At 35.1% G+C, this 17,438-nt stretch overlaps 1 protein-coding gene across 1 annotated transcript in view; it reads right to left on the bottom strand.

The window, feature by feature from the left end:
• Window positions 1–5,911: 5,911 nt before the first annotated feature.
• LOC121377181 overlaps window positions 5,912–17,438 on the bottom strand; it is a 38,514-nt gene continuing 26,987 nt past the window's right edge. The window contains 5 exon segments of the mRNA XM_041505087.1: window positions 5,912–7,414; window positions 10,619–10,704; window positions 12,603–12,758; window positions 13,906–14,038; window positions 16,292–16,441. Of these exon segments, the coding sequence (XP_041361021.1) occupies window positions 7,208–7,414; window positions 10,619–10,704; window positions 12,603–12,758; window positions 13,906–14,038; window positions 16,292–16,441 (732 nt within the window). The 3' untranslated portion in view covers window positions 5,912–7,207.

Here is a 17,438-nt window from a genome sequence, read left to right as displayed (position 1 = left end):
ATCTGGGCTGTCTGTCCAGGAAAGTGGGTTAGTGGTTAGTGAAAGAGAAGAAAGAGGATGTAGTGGCCTTACACCTACCCACTGAACCCTTAAGAATTCGCTCTGGGTTGCAGCCGGTACCGGGCTGCGAGCTCTGTACCTACCAGCCTGTAGTCCGATGGCTTAAGGCCGGAGTGTTTTTTGTTTCTTTTCGTTTCGTTTCTTTTCTAATTCAGAGCCAAATTATGTATTTATTTTCAGAACGCCCCCTACGGGAACTTCACGTGGGGAGAAGGCACTCATGGAATCATTCTCAGCGCCTTCTTCTGCGGCTACTGCGCTACCCAGATCCCCAGAGGCTGGCTCGCCGTCGTCGTGGGAGGAAAACGACTGTTCGGAGTGGGAATAATGGTGACGTCACTGCTGACGTTCATCACACCGTTGGCGGCCTCGTTCAGTCTGTACACGCTGATTGCTATCAGAGTGCCGGAAGGCACCGCCCAGGTAAGACGTCACAAACTTTAACTTACATACATACAGACTTACATACATGCTTTTATTACCCATATGGGCTAAAATATACGGGGTAATATTTTTTCGATCTCTGCACAGTGTGCAGATTGCTTCAACAGCCACTGATTGGCTGGCTTAAAAATCACGACGTTTGGTTGCTTGCTTGCTATGGCCGGAACTTCACTTTCATTCATATAATGTTTCCATTCATGAGATTACACATACGTTATACGATCTACACAGATTTACACCAAAAAAATGGGACTCATTTGTTTCGTAAACATGAAATGGTATATTTTCATAAGCAGCGGCTTTAGTAATATATAAAAATAATTATTTTTAAATGCAAATACAGTTGTATTATTTTGTACTGTAAACATTTGGCTGTAAAAAGAACGTCGTTAATGCTATGACGTCACTTACATTACGTCATGTAATGCGCGTCATGTAATGGCTGATGGCTTTGTTGTAGACTGCAGAGGAATTTTACATTAAAAATCAGTTAAAATTGACAATGGGTAATAAAGAGAATAACCAACTCGCTACGAGTTACGAATTATCTGTCCCTCGTGAATGAATGTTGTAAAACCCTCGCCAAAGGCTCGGGTTTACAACATTCATTCACTCGGGACAGATAATTCGTAATTCCTCGTAGCTCGTTAGTTATTCTCTAAATATGCAGCAGTTGGGATATTTTGGGTTCATTTGGTACATCAATTTTAGAATTGCGACATCTTTGGCAGTTGAGAAATTTTAAGCTTCAACAAATGTTCCTTATATATCGTTTGAATTTGGGGTTTTTTTTGGGGGGTGGGGGTTTGTCAAAGTGCCTCATTCATTTCTATATGGATCTAATAATAAAGTTTAATTGTATGTATGGTATGTAGTACGTATTAAAAAAACAGAAACATATCTTTTACTGCTGTCTTTTTTCTTTTTTTTTGCAGAATGGAGACCGAACATTTGTTAAGCATACAATGTTCAAAAAGGTTATAACTATTTTTCATCTGCCACAAAATAGCTTTTACGGACACAATATCAATATCATCATGACAAAATAGCTTTTACGGACACAATATCAATATCATCATGACAAAACTGAAACAAAAACAAAACAGAAACAAAACTAATTCATTATTGACTTATTTTAATGTATTCCAATAAATGTACAACAATACTTAACAAAATTTAAACATCTTCACAATAATTTCTTATTTTGGAAATGCTGTATCCAGAAAATTGTGTATACATCATTTCCGTTACAAAATGTTTTTAATAAACATTGTAATCATAAATCCATGGGTATGACATTACTTTCTCTTGTTTACTTCGAGGTTGTGGACACTACAATAAACATTGTAATCATAAATCCATGGGTATGACATTACTTTCTCTTGTTGTTTACTTCGAGGTTGTGGACACTACAATAAACATTGTAATCATAAATACATGGGTATGACATTACTTTCTCTTGTTGTTTACTTCGAGGTTATGAACACTACAATAAACATTGTAATCATAAATACATGGGTATGACATTACTTTCTCTTGTTGTTTACTTCGAGGTTGTGAACACTACAATAAACATTGTAATCATAAATCCATGGGTATGACATTAATTTCTCTTGTTGTTTACTTCGAGGTTGTGAACACTACAATAAACATTGTAATCATAAATCCATGGGTATGACATTACTTTCTCTTGTTGTTTACTTCGAGGTTGTGGACACTACAATAAACATTGTAATCATAAATCCATGGGTATGACATTACTTTCTCTTGTTGTTTACTTCGAGGTTATGAACACTACAATAAACATTGTAATCATAAATACATGGGTATGACATTACTTTCTCTTGTTTACTTCGAGGTTATGAACACTACAATTGAATTGCGTTTTTTCAAACAAATATAATTATGGTATTTATTAGCCAGAATGTCTCATACATGAACATACATTGTATATGAAATAGTATTAATTTCATCTAACATTTAAATAATGTTTAACAAAATGTTTGCTTTAGTGCATCACTAATAAAATATAACAGATAAAATAAACTTCCCATTATGATTATGGGCAACAACACCACAAAAAAAAAACCCTGAGCACCTGCTAGATATAAAACCATGATGTACAAACAACATGATGCACAAACAACATGATGTACAAACATGATGTACAAACAACATGATGCACACACAACATGATGTACACAAAACATGATGCACATGATACACATATACTGAACAAAATAAGAAACTTCCGCTAACTTTGCTTGAACATAATAACTTGATGAAAACAAACCGGGGGAATAATTGTTATATATGCGTTTAAAGAGTGTTCCATGATGCATCGTTTGGTGCAAAAATCATGGCCATAGGTTAACAGAAACTGGGAGAAATTTTGACCAAGTGTGGTAGGGGTTAAAAAAAAAAAAAAAAAAAACACTTACTAACGGGTATGACCACCTCTTGAACTGACCACTGCAGCGCATCGCAGGCGCATAGAATTGACTAAAGTGTTGATTTCTGCCTGTGGAATATTGTTCCATTCCTGAATGAGCGCTTGTCGAAGTTTGTTGACGTTAGCGGGTGGGTTGGGACGGCGCCTCAATCGTCTGTCCAGACTATCCCAGACATGCTCGATGGGGTTGAGATCAGGACTTTTAGCGGGCTAGTCATCAATGAAATCAATGTTATTTGTCCTAAGAAAATTTACAGTGTCTCTAGCTGTATGAGATGTGGCATTATCATGCTGAAAAATTGAGATGTTGGCGTTGTTATGGAACAGAGGAATGACGTGATGAGCGAGAATGTCATCGCGGTAACGTTGAGCATTTAATTTGCCATCATTGACGACTAGTGGTGAACGATAACCATGGGCAATGGCTGCCCAGACCATGACACAACCCCCACCCCCGAAACGATCTCGTTCAAGAACACAACAGTCAGCATAGCGTTCATTTCTCCTACGGTAGACGCGCACCCTGCCATCACCACGTTGTAAAGAAAATCTGGATTCATCCGAAAAAAGAACGGTATTCCAGCGTCGCCGTATCCAACGAGTGTGTACACGTGCCCAATTAAGACGATTTAGACAATGACGTTGCGTTAAAACGCATCCGACGTAAGGACGTCGTGCATTTAAACCGTTCTCCCGCAGACGATTACCAACAGTTTGCCCACTGATTCGGTTATTATGAAGCCCAGGTGTGTTAGAAGCAGTAGCAGTGGCAGTTTGGAACCGATTGCGCAAATGTGTGTTCATCATATAGCGGTCTTGACCACGCGTTGTAACACGCGGACGTCCACGACGTGGCAAGTCGTTGGTGCTTCCTGTCGTTCCAAAATCTTACGCGAAGATTTCGTATCGCTCGACTAGAACTCCCAACATGCCTTGCAACGTCTTCTGTCGACATGCCAGCATCAAGCATGCCAATCGCCCGTTCACGTAAATTATTGGGTATTCTTGGCATACTAAAAATGCTTCAATGTAAAAAACGTTAATTTTTTTACAAATGTTGAAGCGTTTTCATTCACTTGACAGCAATGTCAGTAAGACAAGTAAAACAAATTGACTGAATACTACATGGGACATGTCGAACCATGCATGCACGTGCAAATTGAATTTCACGTTGTCGACGATTAACAGTGCAAAAATAATCGATAAAATTCATGAATCCTGATAATACAGCTCAAGGCTAATACTACCTATATCATTTCATTACACAATGAATTCGTTAACACAACAAATGCTATATGTACAAATCGGAAGTTTCTTTTTTTGTTCAGTATACAACATGATGCACATACAATATGATGCACAGAAAACATGAGGTACATACATGATGCACAAACAACATATAAACAAATACTGTCAAAAAGTAATAATGTGCATCTTTAAGTTTAAAATATCCATAAAACAGTCATAAAGTAATGGTAACTTTGTTAACAACAATTAAAAACCCTACCCCCACAAAAAAAATTAAAATAATAATAATAAAAAAAAAAAAAAAAAAAAAAAAATATATGTATATATATATTTAGAGAATAACTAACGAGCTACGAGGAATTACGAATTATCTGTCCCGAGTGAATGAATGTTGTAAACCCGAGCCTTTGCTCAGTTGTATTATTTTGTACTGTAAACATTTGGCTGTAAAAAGAACGTCGTTAATTCTATGACGTCACTTACATTACGTCATGTAATACGCGTAAGATTATATGACGTAATGGCTGATGGCTTTGTTGTAGACTGCAGAGGAATTGTTACATTAAAAATCAGTTAAAATTGACAATGGGTAATAAAGAGAATAACTAACTCGCTACGAGGAGTTACGAATTATCTGTCTCTCCTAAATGAATGTTGTAAAACCCTCGCCAAAGGCTCGGGTTTACAACATTCATTCACTCGGGACAGATAATTCGTAATTCCTCGTAGCTCGTTAGTTATTCTCTAAATATATATAAAAGTTAAAACAATCATTCAAACTTTGAAATTATATGTAACTAAAAAGGGTCTTTAAAATAAAGTAAATAATATGTACATGCGATATTTAAAAAAAAAAAAAAGTTTTAAAATGTTTCGCATGATTATTGATGATTTCCATTTCATCATCTGTAAATCTGAACTGTTCATGGCCAGATAGTATTAATTAGCTTCTTTAATAAAGTATGTAAATTATTAATGACGCTTTTTTAATAAAGTATGTAAAAGTATAACAATGCTTTTTTAATAAAGTATGTACATTTATAATAAGGCTTTTTTAATAAAGTATGTAAAAGTATAACAATGCTTTTTTAATAAAGTATGTAAATTAATAATGATGCTTTTTGAATAAACTATGTAAATTTATAACAATGCTTTCTGAATAAAGAATGCAAATTTATAATGATGCTTTTTCAATAAAGTATGCAAAATTTATAACAATGCTTTTTGAATAAAATATGTAAATTTATAACAATGCTTTCTGAATAAAGTATGTAAATTTATAATGATGCTTTTTGAATAAAGTATGTTAATTTATAATGATGCTTTTTGAATAAAGTATGTAAAAAAAAAATTTTTTTAAAGTACCGGACACTACAGTTACAGACACTACAATTCCATATTCATTGTCTATTATTTTCAAATCCTTTACACTCTTCACATTTATATTACTTTTCAATTTTTTTCCACTGTCACAGACACAAATGCATATAGAATTATTGTGATCTAGTAAAACAATATTAGATGGTTACGGACAATACATATTTTGTGTGTTGTCTTAATTTTGTTAAGTTTTTCTAACATTTAAAAAGATTACACTTTTTATTCTTAAATGATAAACACTCATTATTTATGTGAAAATTCAGTGTATCATGATTTAAAAAAAAGAAAAAGACTTAAGGTCCAAATAACATGATATAAACAGGATTTGAAAAAGAAAGACTTAAGGTCCAAATAACATGATATAAACAGGATTTGAAAAAGCATAAGAAAGTAGTACATTTGCAATAACGTTTGAACTTACATCCAATATTTACAAAAGTGAGAAATGAAGTGTCTGCAAACCAGTTGTTTTAACATAAAACATGTTCAATACATTTTTACAACAAATGGATGAACTCGGTGAGAATTCAAATGGAAATGTTTAACAGCAATATAATTACCCTTATTTGCCGCATCAACAATAATTACCCTTATTTGCCGCACCAACAATAATTACCCTTATTTGCCGCACCAACAATAATTACCCTTATTTGCCACATCAACAGTAATTACCCTTATTTGCCACACCAACAATAATTACCCTTATTTGCCACACCAACAATAATTACCCTTATTTGCCGCACCAATAATAATTACCCTTATTTGCCGTACCCTTATTTGCCGCACCAATAATAATTACCCTTATTTGCCACACCAACAATAATTACCCTTATTTGCCGCACCAACAATAATTACCCTTATTTGCCGCACCAACAATAATTACCCGTATTTGCCGCATCAATAATAATTACCCTTATTTGCCGCATCAACAATAATTACCCTTATTTGCCACACCAATAGACACATTGTGTAATTTCAACTGAAATGAAAGATCTGAAATGCTCTACACAGTTAGGGGTAACCCATAAGCACCAATACAAACCAGTGATGTGTTGGGCCAAAATATTTCATTGCAGGATAGCACACCATACTGAATCATGATTTGGGCGATTAACTGTGAAAAATGCCAATAGGTTACACCTGATAATTAATATCAATATAAACAAAAATAAATGTTGTTTAAACAAAATCACTTCACATAAGAATTTGTCACATTAAAAAGAATTACAAAATGGGCCACACCATATTAATTAATAACTAGTCTTCTTGAAAAATTGTAAAATGTCAAATTAAAAAAGGATCTGGCAAATTTTATTTTAATATGGTGAAATAATTTCATGTAATAAATGATATTTTGTCAATAAATACGGTATCTGGATTTGTGCAATTTTTAAAGTTTTAATAGATAATTTGGCAAATTTTCCTCCTCACACAGTGTTAATTAACTGTCCAATTGTTCTATCATGATTTTGGAATGTGCTTACAGCCACTTAATGTTAAAGCATGTCCGTACTGGGCACACCACTCAAATGTTTCCAACATATGTGACTATAAGGCATGAACGGGGATATATTACGACCCTGACGTTGCTCTCGGATTGTTCTCGACAGCCATGTATCATTCCTATTGTTCTTTCCCATGTACAGGTGAGTAGTCTGCTCCTTGGATGTCACTTGGTTCAGGAGTTTTCTGTGTCCACTTCCCTAACTCGGCATTTTCCCGAGCCCACAACATCTCGTCGCCCTGAGCGAGGACAGCGAAGATGACTGCCCCGGTCACCAAGATTCCCGCAGTCATGAAGAAGATGATCCGCCATTGCTCACTGGTTTCCTGTCAAATATAAACGTTAAAGTTTGTTTTGTTTAACGACACCACTAGAGCACATTGATTTATTCATCATCAGCTACCCATCAGTGGGCCCTCTGGGCCATTTCTCGCTCCAGCCAGTGCACCACGATTGGTACATCAAAGGTTGTGGTATGTGTTATCCTGTCTATGGGATGGTGCATATAAAAGATCCCTTATTGCAAATCGAAAAAGAGTAGCCCATGAAGTAGTGACAGTGGGTTACCTTTCTCAATATCTGTGTGATTCTTAACCATATGTCTGACGCCATATAACCGTAAATGAAATGTGTTGAGTGTGACGTTAACTAAAACATTTCCTGACTTCATCATCGGCTACTGGTTATCAAACATTTGGTAATTTTGACATACAGTCTCGCTTAGAGAGGAAACCAGCTATATTTTAAAATTATTAGCAAGGGATTGTTTATATGCTCCTACCACAGATAACACATACCACAACCTTTGATATATAGGTTTTGGTGCACTGGCTGGAATAAGAAATATCTCAATGGCAGTCAAATATAAATACAGCAAATTCAGGAAGAAGCGTAAATACACGCAGGCATCTGCATGATGGCGAATCCCTAACTGCTTTATTTATGTTTTTGCAGAAATAGATATAATTTAAACTGAACATCATATATTTTTTGAAAACATAATTAAAAGTGTAAAATTAAATTAAACAACAGCTGTAACACAATTTTTGTTAAAAGACACATTTGTGTCCCTTCATAGTGTCATTTCGTGCCACATTTGTGTTGCTATAGTATTGTTACCATGGCAACTGTGAAGGAGAAAAAAAGCTTTGTTTTGCACTTATTGTTTTTCACAAATATTCAAGAAATATTTTCAATAACAAAAGATAGTATTATAATAGTTTAAATATTTATCGATTCATCATTTAAAAACAACAAAAGGTTCAAGTTGCTGGCCACCATTAATTACTCAATTCAATATCATTTAATACAGTTTATATGTCAGAGTATATTCTGTGACAAATACAACATCAAGTTGCTGGCCACCATTAATTACTCCATGCAATTCAATATCATTTAATACAATTTATATCTCGGAGTATATTCTGTGACAAATACAACATCAAGTTGCTGGCCACCATTAATTACTCAATTCAATATCATTTAATACAATTTATATGTCAGAGTATATTCTGTGACAAATACAACAACAAGAGGCCTATATGTGACTATTAGTTATATGTCAAGAGTATATTCTGTGACAAATACAACATCAAGAGGCCTATATGTGACTATTAGTTATATGTCAGAGTATATTCTGTGACAAATACAACATCAAGAGGCCTATATGTGACTATTAGTTATATGTCAGAGTATATTCTGTGACAAATACAACAACAAGAGGCCTATATGTGACTATTAGTTATATGTCAAGAGTATATTCTGTGACAAATACAACATCAAGAGGCCTATATGTGACTATTAGTTATATGTCAGAGTATATTCTGTGACAAATACAACATCAAGAGGCCTATATGTGACTATTAGTTATATGTCAGAGTATATTCTGTGACAAATACAACATCAAGAGGCCTATATGTGACTATTAGTTATATGTCAAGAGTATATTCTGTGACAAATACAACATCAAAGAGGCCTACATGTGACTATTAGTTATATGTCAAGAGTATATTCTGTGACAAATACAACAACAAGAGGCCTATATGTGACTATTAGTTATATGTCAGAGTATATTCTGTGACAAATACAACAACAAGAGGCCTATATGTGACTATTAGTTATATGTCAGAGTATATTCTGTGACAAATACAACATCAAGAGGCCTATATGTGACTATTAGTTATATGTCAAGAGTATATTCTGTGACAAATACAACAACAAGAGGCCTATATGTGACTATTAGTTATATGTCAGAGTATATTCTGTGACAAATACAACAACAAGAGGCCTATATGTGACTATTAGTTATATGTCAGAGTATATTCTGTGACAAATACAACATCAAGAGGCCTATATGTGACTATTAGTTATATGTCAAGAGTATATTCTGTGACAAATACAACATCAAAGAGGCCTATATGTGACTATTAGTTATAAGGAAGAGTATATTCTGTGACAAATACAACAACAAGAGGCCTATATGTGACTATTAGTTATAAGGAAGAGTATATTCTGTGACAAATACAACATCAAGAGGCCTATATGTGACTATTAGTTATATGTCAAGAGTATATTCTGTGACAAATACAACATCAAAGAGGCCTATATGTGACTATTAGTTATAAGGAAGAGTATATTCTGTGACAAATACAACAACAAGAGGCCTATATGTGACTATTAGTTATAAGGAAGAGTATATTCTGTGACAAATACAACATCAAGAGGCCTATATGTGACTATTAGTTATAAGGAAGAAGGAAATAAACGGTTTATTTAACGACACACTCGACACGTTTCATTTATGGTTATATGGTGTTGGTCATATGGTTAAGGACCACACAGATATTGAGAGAGGAATCCAGCTGTTGCCACTTCATGGGCTACTGTTTTCGATTAGCAGCAAGGGGTCTTTTATATGCACCATCCCACAGACAGGATAGGACATGCGATTGTGTTTGTTACACCAGTTGTGGAACACTGGCTGGAATGAGAAATAGATCAATGGATCCACCACCAATGAGAATCGATCCTAGATCGATCGAGTGCTGTAATATTGTGTCCCGGAGCTGGCCTGTGGCTTCCACGGATGGGCCCCGGGACAGACATGCTTGAAACCTTCGTAGTACATGAGCATGTAAAAAGATTAAAGCGAAGCGAGTGCTGTACCACTGGGCTACGTCCCTTCCCGACAAGAGTTGGGGAGTGCTCCTCACCAATGAAAACTACATGTACCTTGCAAACCATCAACAGATTTACCAGAACAATTTTCACTTAGTCACCCATATAACAGAATACCACATCATTTTGCTGTTACACAAGTTGTAAAGTTGTTATCGGTTAGTCCAAAAGTAACTTTTAACCAAAGGGTTATTTACTACTACCGAGTAACCTACAATGTTCAGAAAATAAAGATTTCAATAGAATTTTGTACAATTATTTTAATGAGGAACTATTTCTTAAATCGGACTATATTAAGCTGTTATAACAGGTAAATGACATGACAAATGGCGGTGTGTTGCCATCAAACTTACATTATGGTTGGTAAGGACTCCCACAACAATGGGCGCTAAGAATCCAGGAATGGTTGCCAAGCTGTTGGTGATTCCTAGAAGAACCCCTGAAATATAAGCCATTTCAAAAATAAAATATCCATTTTCAAAATAAAGATAAAGAAAAAAAAAGCAATTAGCAACACAAAACTACTGTAAATTGTCTACTTAAAGAAACAACAGAAACCTTTTTTTAAAAGAAGCAAAAGGAAAAAACCCAAAGGGAAAACAAGAATTCTGAGGATTTAAATGTTTTCTTTGAACCAGAGAGTTTTCAGAAAAATCCGAAATTGTTGAGCAGCATTCATAATTTTGGAATTAACACCAAATATCTGTTACTGTTTTTCAAATTTTGTACCAGAATATTTTAAAATTATTTTCTATTATGTATACAACATCCTCGCAAAACTGAAAGTTAATATGGCTCTTTATTTCATCAGCCGATCTAAGTCATCTAACGTACAAACAAGTGAACTGAAACTACAAAGAAAAATGTGCTGTGTTCGTGTTTAATTGGACAAGCAAAAATATTGATGGTAAAGTTTGTTTTATTTGACGACACCTCTATAGCACATTGATTTTTATCTTATCGGCTATTGGACATCAAACATATGGTCATTCTGACATATTTCTTCAGAGGAAACCCACTGTCACCACATAGACTACTCTTTCCGATAAGCAGCAAGGGGTCTTTTATATGCACTTTCCCACAGATGGGACAGCAAATACCACAGCCTTTGATGAACCAGTTGCGGACCACTGGTTGGAACAGAAAATAGCAAATATTGATGGACAAGATTTGTAGATGTACTTGTCCGGTGGACTAGTGAAAAATTCTGCTTATTTCTATCATTGATGGACTCCATCAGATGAGGTGGTGGAAATTTTGACACGGGACAAGGCTTGCATAATGGAGTCTTTTTCTCCCATTCATTCGATAAATAAACCATTATTTTACACAAACAAACAAAGATGGCTGAACAAATAAGTTCTTTATTTGACCATTTTATCATAAATAAATACACTATCATATTTGTTGCGTCTTTTTCATATGTTAAATATAATTTAACACTAAAAATTAACAAGATAGCTTTCATAATGAAGGTTGTAATAAAATATCGATATAAAACAAACCAACTCACATTAATATGACTACGTCATATATTACCTACGAAGTAATTATACTCCCCATGTTAAAAAAAAAAGTTTGTTTTATTTAACAACGCCACTAGAGCACATTGATTTTTTATCTTATCATCGGCTATTAGATGTCAAACATATGGTCATTCTGACACTGTTTTTTTTAAGAGGAAACCCACTGTTACCAAATAGGCTACTCTTTTATGATAGGCAGCAAGACTCCTCATGCTAAAGGCAATGACATAGCCTATGCAACACAGATTTATTACGCATGGGCCGACATCATGAAATGGGTCTGTCTTGCATAGCTAGGGGTGGGAGAAAAATATATTGTGTAATATATGTTCAAAGAATGGTTAAGCTGACCACGGACTTGTATAAATATCTATTTTTGGAAATGTAATATGCAATAATAAATGTTTCTGTTTTGTTTTGTTACCCAAACAGCTGGAAAATTGTTTGTACAGCTGGTAACAAAATGTAACTGTATGAGATCTTGTATATATGCACTTATGGCCTTACATACAATGGACCTTATACCTCAGTGCATACAAAGTTTGTTTTGTTTAATGACACCACTGGAGCACATTGATTAATTAATCATTGGCTAGTAGATGTCAAACATTTGCTGATTCTGACTCGGTAGTCATCAGAGGAAACCCGCTACATTTGTCCTAATGTAGCAAGAGATCTCTTACATGCACTTTCCTACAGACAGGACAGCACATACCACAGCCTTTGTTCAGTTGTGGTACACTGGTAGGAACGAGAAAAAAAAACATTCAGCTGAATGCATACATGTATATCTTCACACATTTTGACAAACCTGCAAATTTTGGTGCAATATCCAGATGGTTAACATTAAACCCTGGCATAGTCATCCCTGCACTGCCGACAGCCAGAGTTAACAGAACAACCGCAAGTGTGTGATCACAGCCCGTGTAGCCAGCGCCCACAATAAACACTGTCGGTAAAAGAAGACCTGCAAATAACGAGGGAAAAGAAATCTAGTTAGTTTGTGGATGACTTTTGTTTTAATGAATGTAAAAGAAATCTAGTTAGTTTGTTGATGACTTTTGTTTTATTGAATGTAAAATAAAATACATACTATACTTACAGTTAAATTGATAACATACATTATCTACAAATAATAGCACTAGAAGTTGATGTTTAATTTAATTTTTTAATTTTTCCTAAACAGTACAAGAATAATGATGAAAAAGATAAAAAACATATTAGTGTATAGAGGATTTGTCATATTAAAAAACATGAGTAGCAAATTCTATTTATCCTATAACACTTCTAAAAATAACATTTTCATAAGATATTTAGTTAATAACAGTACTAAAGTTGCCTACATCGTTAATATTACATCGATCATCACAAATTAGTTTGATGTCACACATTTTAACTAAATCTTATAAAAAAAAATTACGCTCAGTATGCAGGTCATGTTGCATGGCTTGTATTTGTCAACAAATGGCCCATTGACAGCAACACATTATTACCTGGAGACCTTGCACATTTGAAAACCATTATTACACGTATGTCTTAATACACTAAATTATCACATGGGTTTATAAAATATCACATGGGTTTATAAAATATCTATTAAAATTGTCTCAAAACCTATCACATGGGTTTATGACATGGATATTATGGGTAAGTTATAACATAGAGTACAGTACCAATGGGAATTGTAAACTTGATTTGGCGTAACCTACATGTGTATATATATATACAGTTATAAGCATGAAAATACCTCTGGTAAAGTTTGTTTTATTTAACGACGCCACTAGAGCACATTGATTTTTAATCTTATCATCGGCTATTGGACGTAATGACACTGTTTTAGAGGATGTCGCCACATAAACGACAGGCAGCAAGGGATCTTTTATTTGACAGGCAGGATAGCACAAACCATGGCCTTTGTTGAACCAGTAACCTGGTCGGTGCACACCTACCCATTGAGCCTTGCGGAGCACTCACTCATTTGGAGTCGGTATCTGGATTTAAAATCCCATGCCTCGAGGGATTACCTACCAGCAGACCGATGAAACGCCACCGAGGCCGGTGAAAATACCTATAGATGAATTAATGAATGAGATGTTTCAAAGACAGTAACCAACCTGCAGTGTTGAGTATTTTCCTGGTGCTCAGAGTTGATAGGTAGAGATTTTTTCGCAAGAAATCGGCAAACCAACTTGAAAACACTTGCATAAACCACAGCACCAGGTATGGCAACGCAGACAAGAAACCATTCTACATCGAAACAAAACAATCCAAATACATAATATATATATCAAACAGAAACAACACTAAAATATGTAGTGTTAAAAAAAGCAGAAATACTGGGGCTGCGGCTGCTGCCCATGCATCTTATTCCTTAGCTTATCAGTTTTCACAAATCAAATGCCGTTATTACATATATGATTCTTGTCATTGTTGTTGCTCAAAATACATTTTAAGTGAGAATAAATAGAGAAATAAGAATTCTGTGGAATTAAATGTCTTGCCTACCATGAATATTAAATTCAGTGTCACCGATGGTTGCTCCGACACCACATAACCGTAAATAAAATGTGCTGAGTGTGTCGTTAAATAAAACATTTCCTTCTTTCCGATAGTTGCACCTACATGTATAAGATGTTCATCTATATCAATTAACAATTAATCAATTCTTTTTTTTCTTTTTTTTTTACATAGTAGATGCATATTTATACACACAAGTGTAACCACAATTCATTGAACTATGACTTATAAGCACAAAACTTTAATGGCTAAATGCAACAAATATTTTAATTAAAAATGTTAAATTAATTCATTTTTAATTATTTTCACATGGACTATAATAGGCAACCATAGGTGCAGCTATAAACCATGCTTCATTGATCTGTGGAACTCGTGGTTTGTGAAAAATGTTTTAATTAAATTTTAATTATTTTCACATGCATTGGAACAACTATAAGGCAAGTTATAATAGGCTTCATGTAAGTGTATAGCTTTATCTTGAACAGTTGCAGATCAAGTTTGACTTTCATGTAAGGTCTCACTACACAGTAGACTTGTGGGTGAGAGTTCATTCATCATGGTCCACTATAGTTCCTAATTATGACAGGTTATGGTTCACATATATCTACTAGGAAATGGTGAAGAATTAAAACAATATGTATGTTTAATGGTAATCCTTCTGGCTGTATTTTGCCAATGTTATTTTGTAATATTCTGCATTGACCTTTTGGGACATGGGTGTATAGCGCAAGAGACAGCCAGAGTGAATTGGTTAATGAACCACCTGTTTGGACTGGTACTACAGCCAGATGCGGTCATATAGCAAAAAACCAGACTGAAATGTTCTCAATTTTGGAGTGAAAATAAATGCTTATATAATGTATGTCCGCAATGGTGTATGTTGTTAGTGCCAACGAGAACCCCTTCTAATGGCAATCTTCATTTGAACTTGGGCAATTTAACATGGGTTTCAATGGCAGATGACATCTGTGTAGTGAGGCCTTATTCACTCACTTTTCAAAAAGTTATGGCCCTTTAAGTTTAATTTAGGAGATACAAAACCTGTTTGTGCCCGGTAATGGACATGTATAGCTTTAACTCAGTAGTCTCAGGGTTTTTCTTCAACACTGAGTTTGACACTGGAACCAATTGCTCACCTTCCAGTGTTTCTGCCACAAAGAAATTTTTGGGTATGGCACATGGAAATGATGCGACACAGTCAACAGGGGGGTATGGGGGGGGGGGGAGGGCTCACAGAAAGAAAATGGGTTATGTTCAGGGTTGGGTTAATAAAATAATTTTGTCAAAAGGTCATAAATTTTAAAAATGCAACAAGATTTGGGTATGGCGCCATCCGTTTTACCCTAGAAAAATTCCACGACAGCAGTTTGTTGCTCACCATCAATTTGTTTCAAATCATAGGCAACGTCTTCTGGAGGTTATTGAAATGATCTAAAAGCGAAACTTTGGTTTGTTTAAAGACACCAGTAGAGCACATTGATTAATTAATGTCATCAGCTATTGGAAAGAAAGAAAGAAATGATGCATTCAACACATTTTTTTATGGTTATATGGCATCAGACATATGGTTAAGGACCACACAGATATTGAGAGAGGAAACCCGCTGTCTCCACTTCGTGGGCTACTCTTTACGATTAGCAGCAAGGCAGCATCCCACAGACAAGGTAGTACATACCACGGCCTTTGATATACCAGTCGTGGTGCATCAGCTATTGGATGTCAATGGAAACCTGGTATATTTTTTCTAATGCATTAAGGGATCTTTTACATGCACTTTCCCACAGGCAAAAAAGACATACCACAACCTTTAACCAATTGTGGTGCACTGACTGGAACAAGATTTAAAAAAAAAAAAAAAAATCAGTTGAATGGATCCATCGATATGGTTTGATCCTGCTACGCAAACACCTTAAGTGAGCACTCGACCAACTAAATTTTACCAATGAACATTTTAACAGCATACTGATTTCATGTCAAACATACCGATTTCATGTCAAACTTGAGTATGTATTTCATGTAGGTTGGCAGACAGGTCAAGGTCATGTATAGCAACCAGTTGTTAGAAACATGGGCCGCGGCGATACCCCACAAGGCTGGACACGTTAGTATCTCCTTCCATGGTGTAGACATGTGCTGGAAAGAGAAAAGATTTAAATGTCATCAATAATGTAAAATTAGGGTTTGTACTGTTGTAATTATTGGTAAGGAGTTTATTTCGAGGACATTAAAGGGACAATCCTGAGCTTGTAGACACTGTAGGATGTTCAGAACGTAACCGATCCTGTTTTATGGTGACTAACATCACCTTTTAAATACATGTTCTTCTTTAGAATGCCAGTGTCTGGATGTTTAAGTTGTTTGTGGTCGTATGTTAATGTCTACATCAGTTACGTTTCATAAAGGTGTACAACCTGTGATGTCACATTTCCTAGTGATGTGACATTTATTAATTTAAATGTTTAGAACTGCAATTGTGGAATATTTATACCTAAGAAATATAATTAACCAACTACCATAATTTAGGGCCTTTACGGGTACAAAATATTGGGACTCAAATACTCAAGGGTCAAACTCGACCTGGACCCTAGTACCAGACATTTACACAAGATGATAATCAGACTAAGGAATAAAGTAAAATAGTGTTATGCATCGTAATTGCAGCACTGAACATGGTTGCCAAATCATGCCATTGAATTGCACTGCACACATTCTCATAGTCCTATAATGTAGCCGGATGCAAGAATATGGCAAAATGGCGTAAAAAAATACAATGTATAATTAAATGAGAACGCTCTTCCTTGCACGGTGCTTGAACCTTAATTGGATATAGGCAAGTTAATGTGTCATCCTATCCTATTCCTTGTACAGGTACTCAAGTCTTTCTAGACTCGGCCAGAGTACTCATGGAAACCCTACCATAATGATAGGTTTTTAATTGTGTGTCATTGTGACCGTGACAGACAGTAAAACCCCTCTAAACCAGACATCCTTGGGACCAAGTGAAATATCCGGTATTAAGAGGTACATGTATCTGGTTTAGTGAGCTAGGTTAAGTTATGTATCTTCTTTTTTTTAAAGGACCGTGAAAAATGTCCGGTTTTTGGGGAATTCTAGTTTACAGAGGGTCCAG

The sequence above is a fragment of the Gigantopelta aegis genome, chromosome 7 (assembly GCF_016097555.1).
Source record: "Gigantopelta aegis isolate Gae_Host chromosome 7, Gae_host_genome, whole genome shotgun sequence".
In the NCBI taxonomy this organism is placed as follows: Eukaryota; Metazoa; Mollusca; class Gastropoda; order Neomphalida; family Peltospiridae; genus Gigantopelta; species Gigantopelta aegis.
This window is presented reverse-complemented; position numbering and strand designations above follow the sequence as displayed.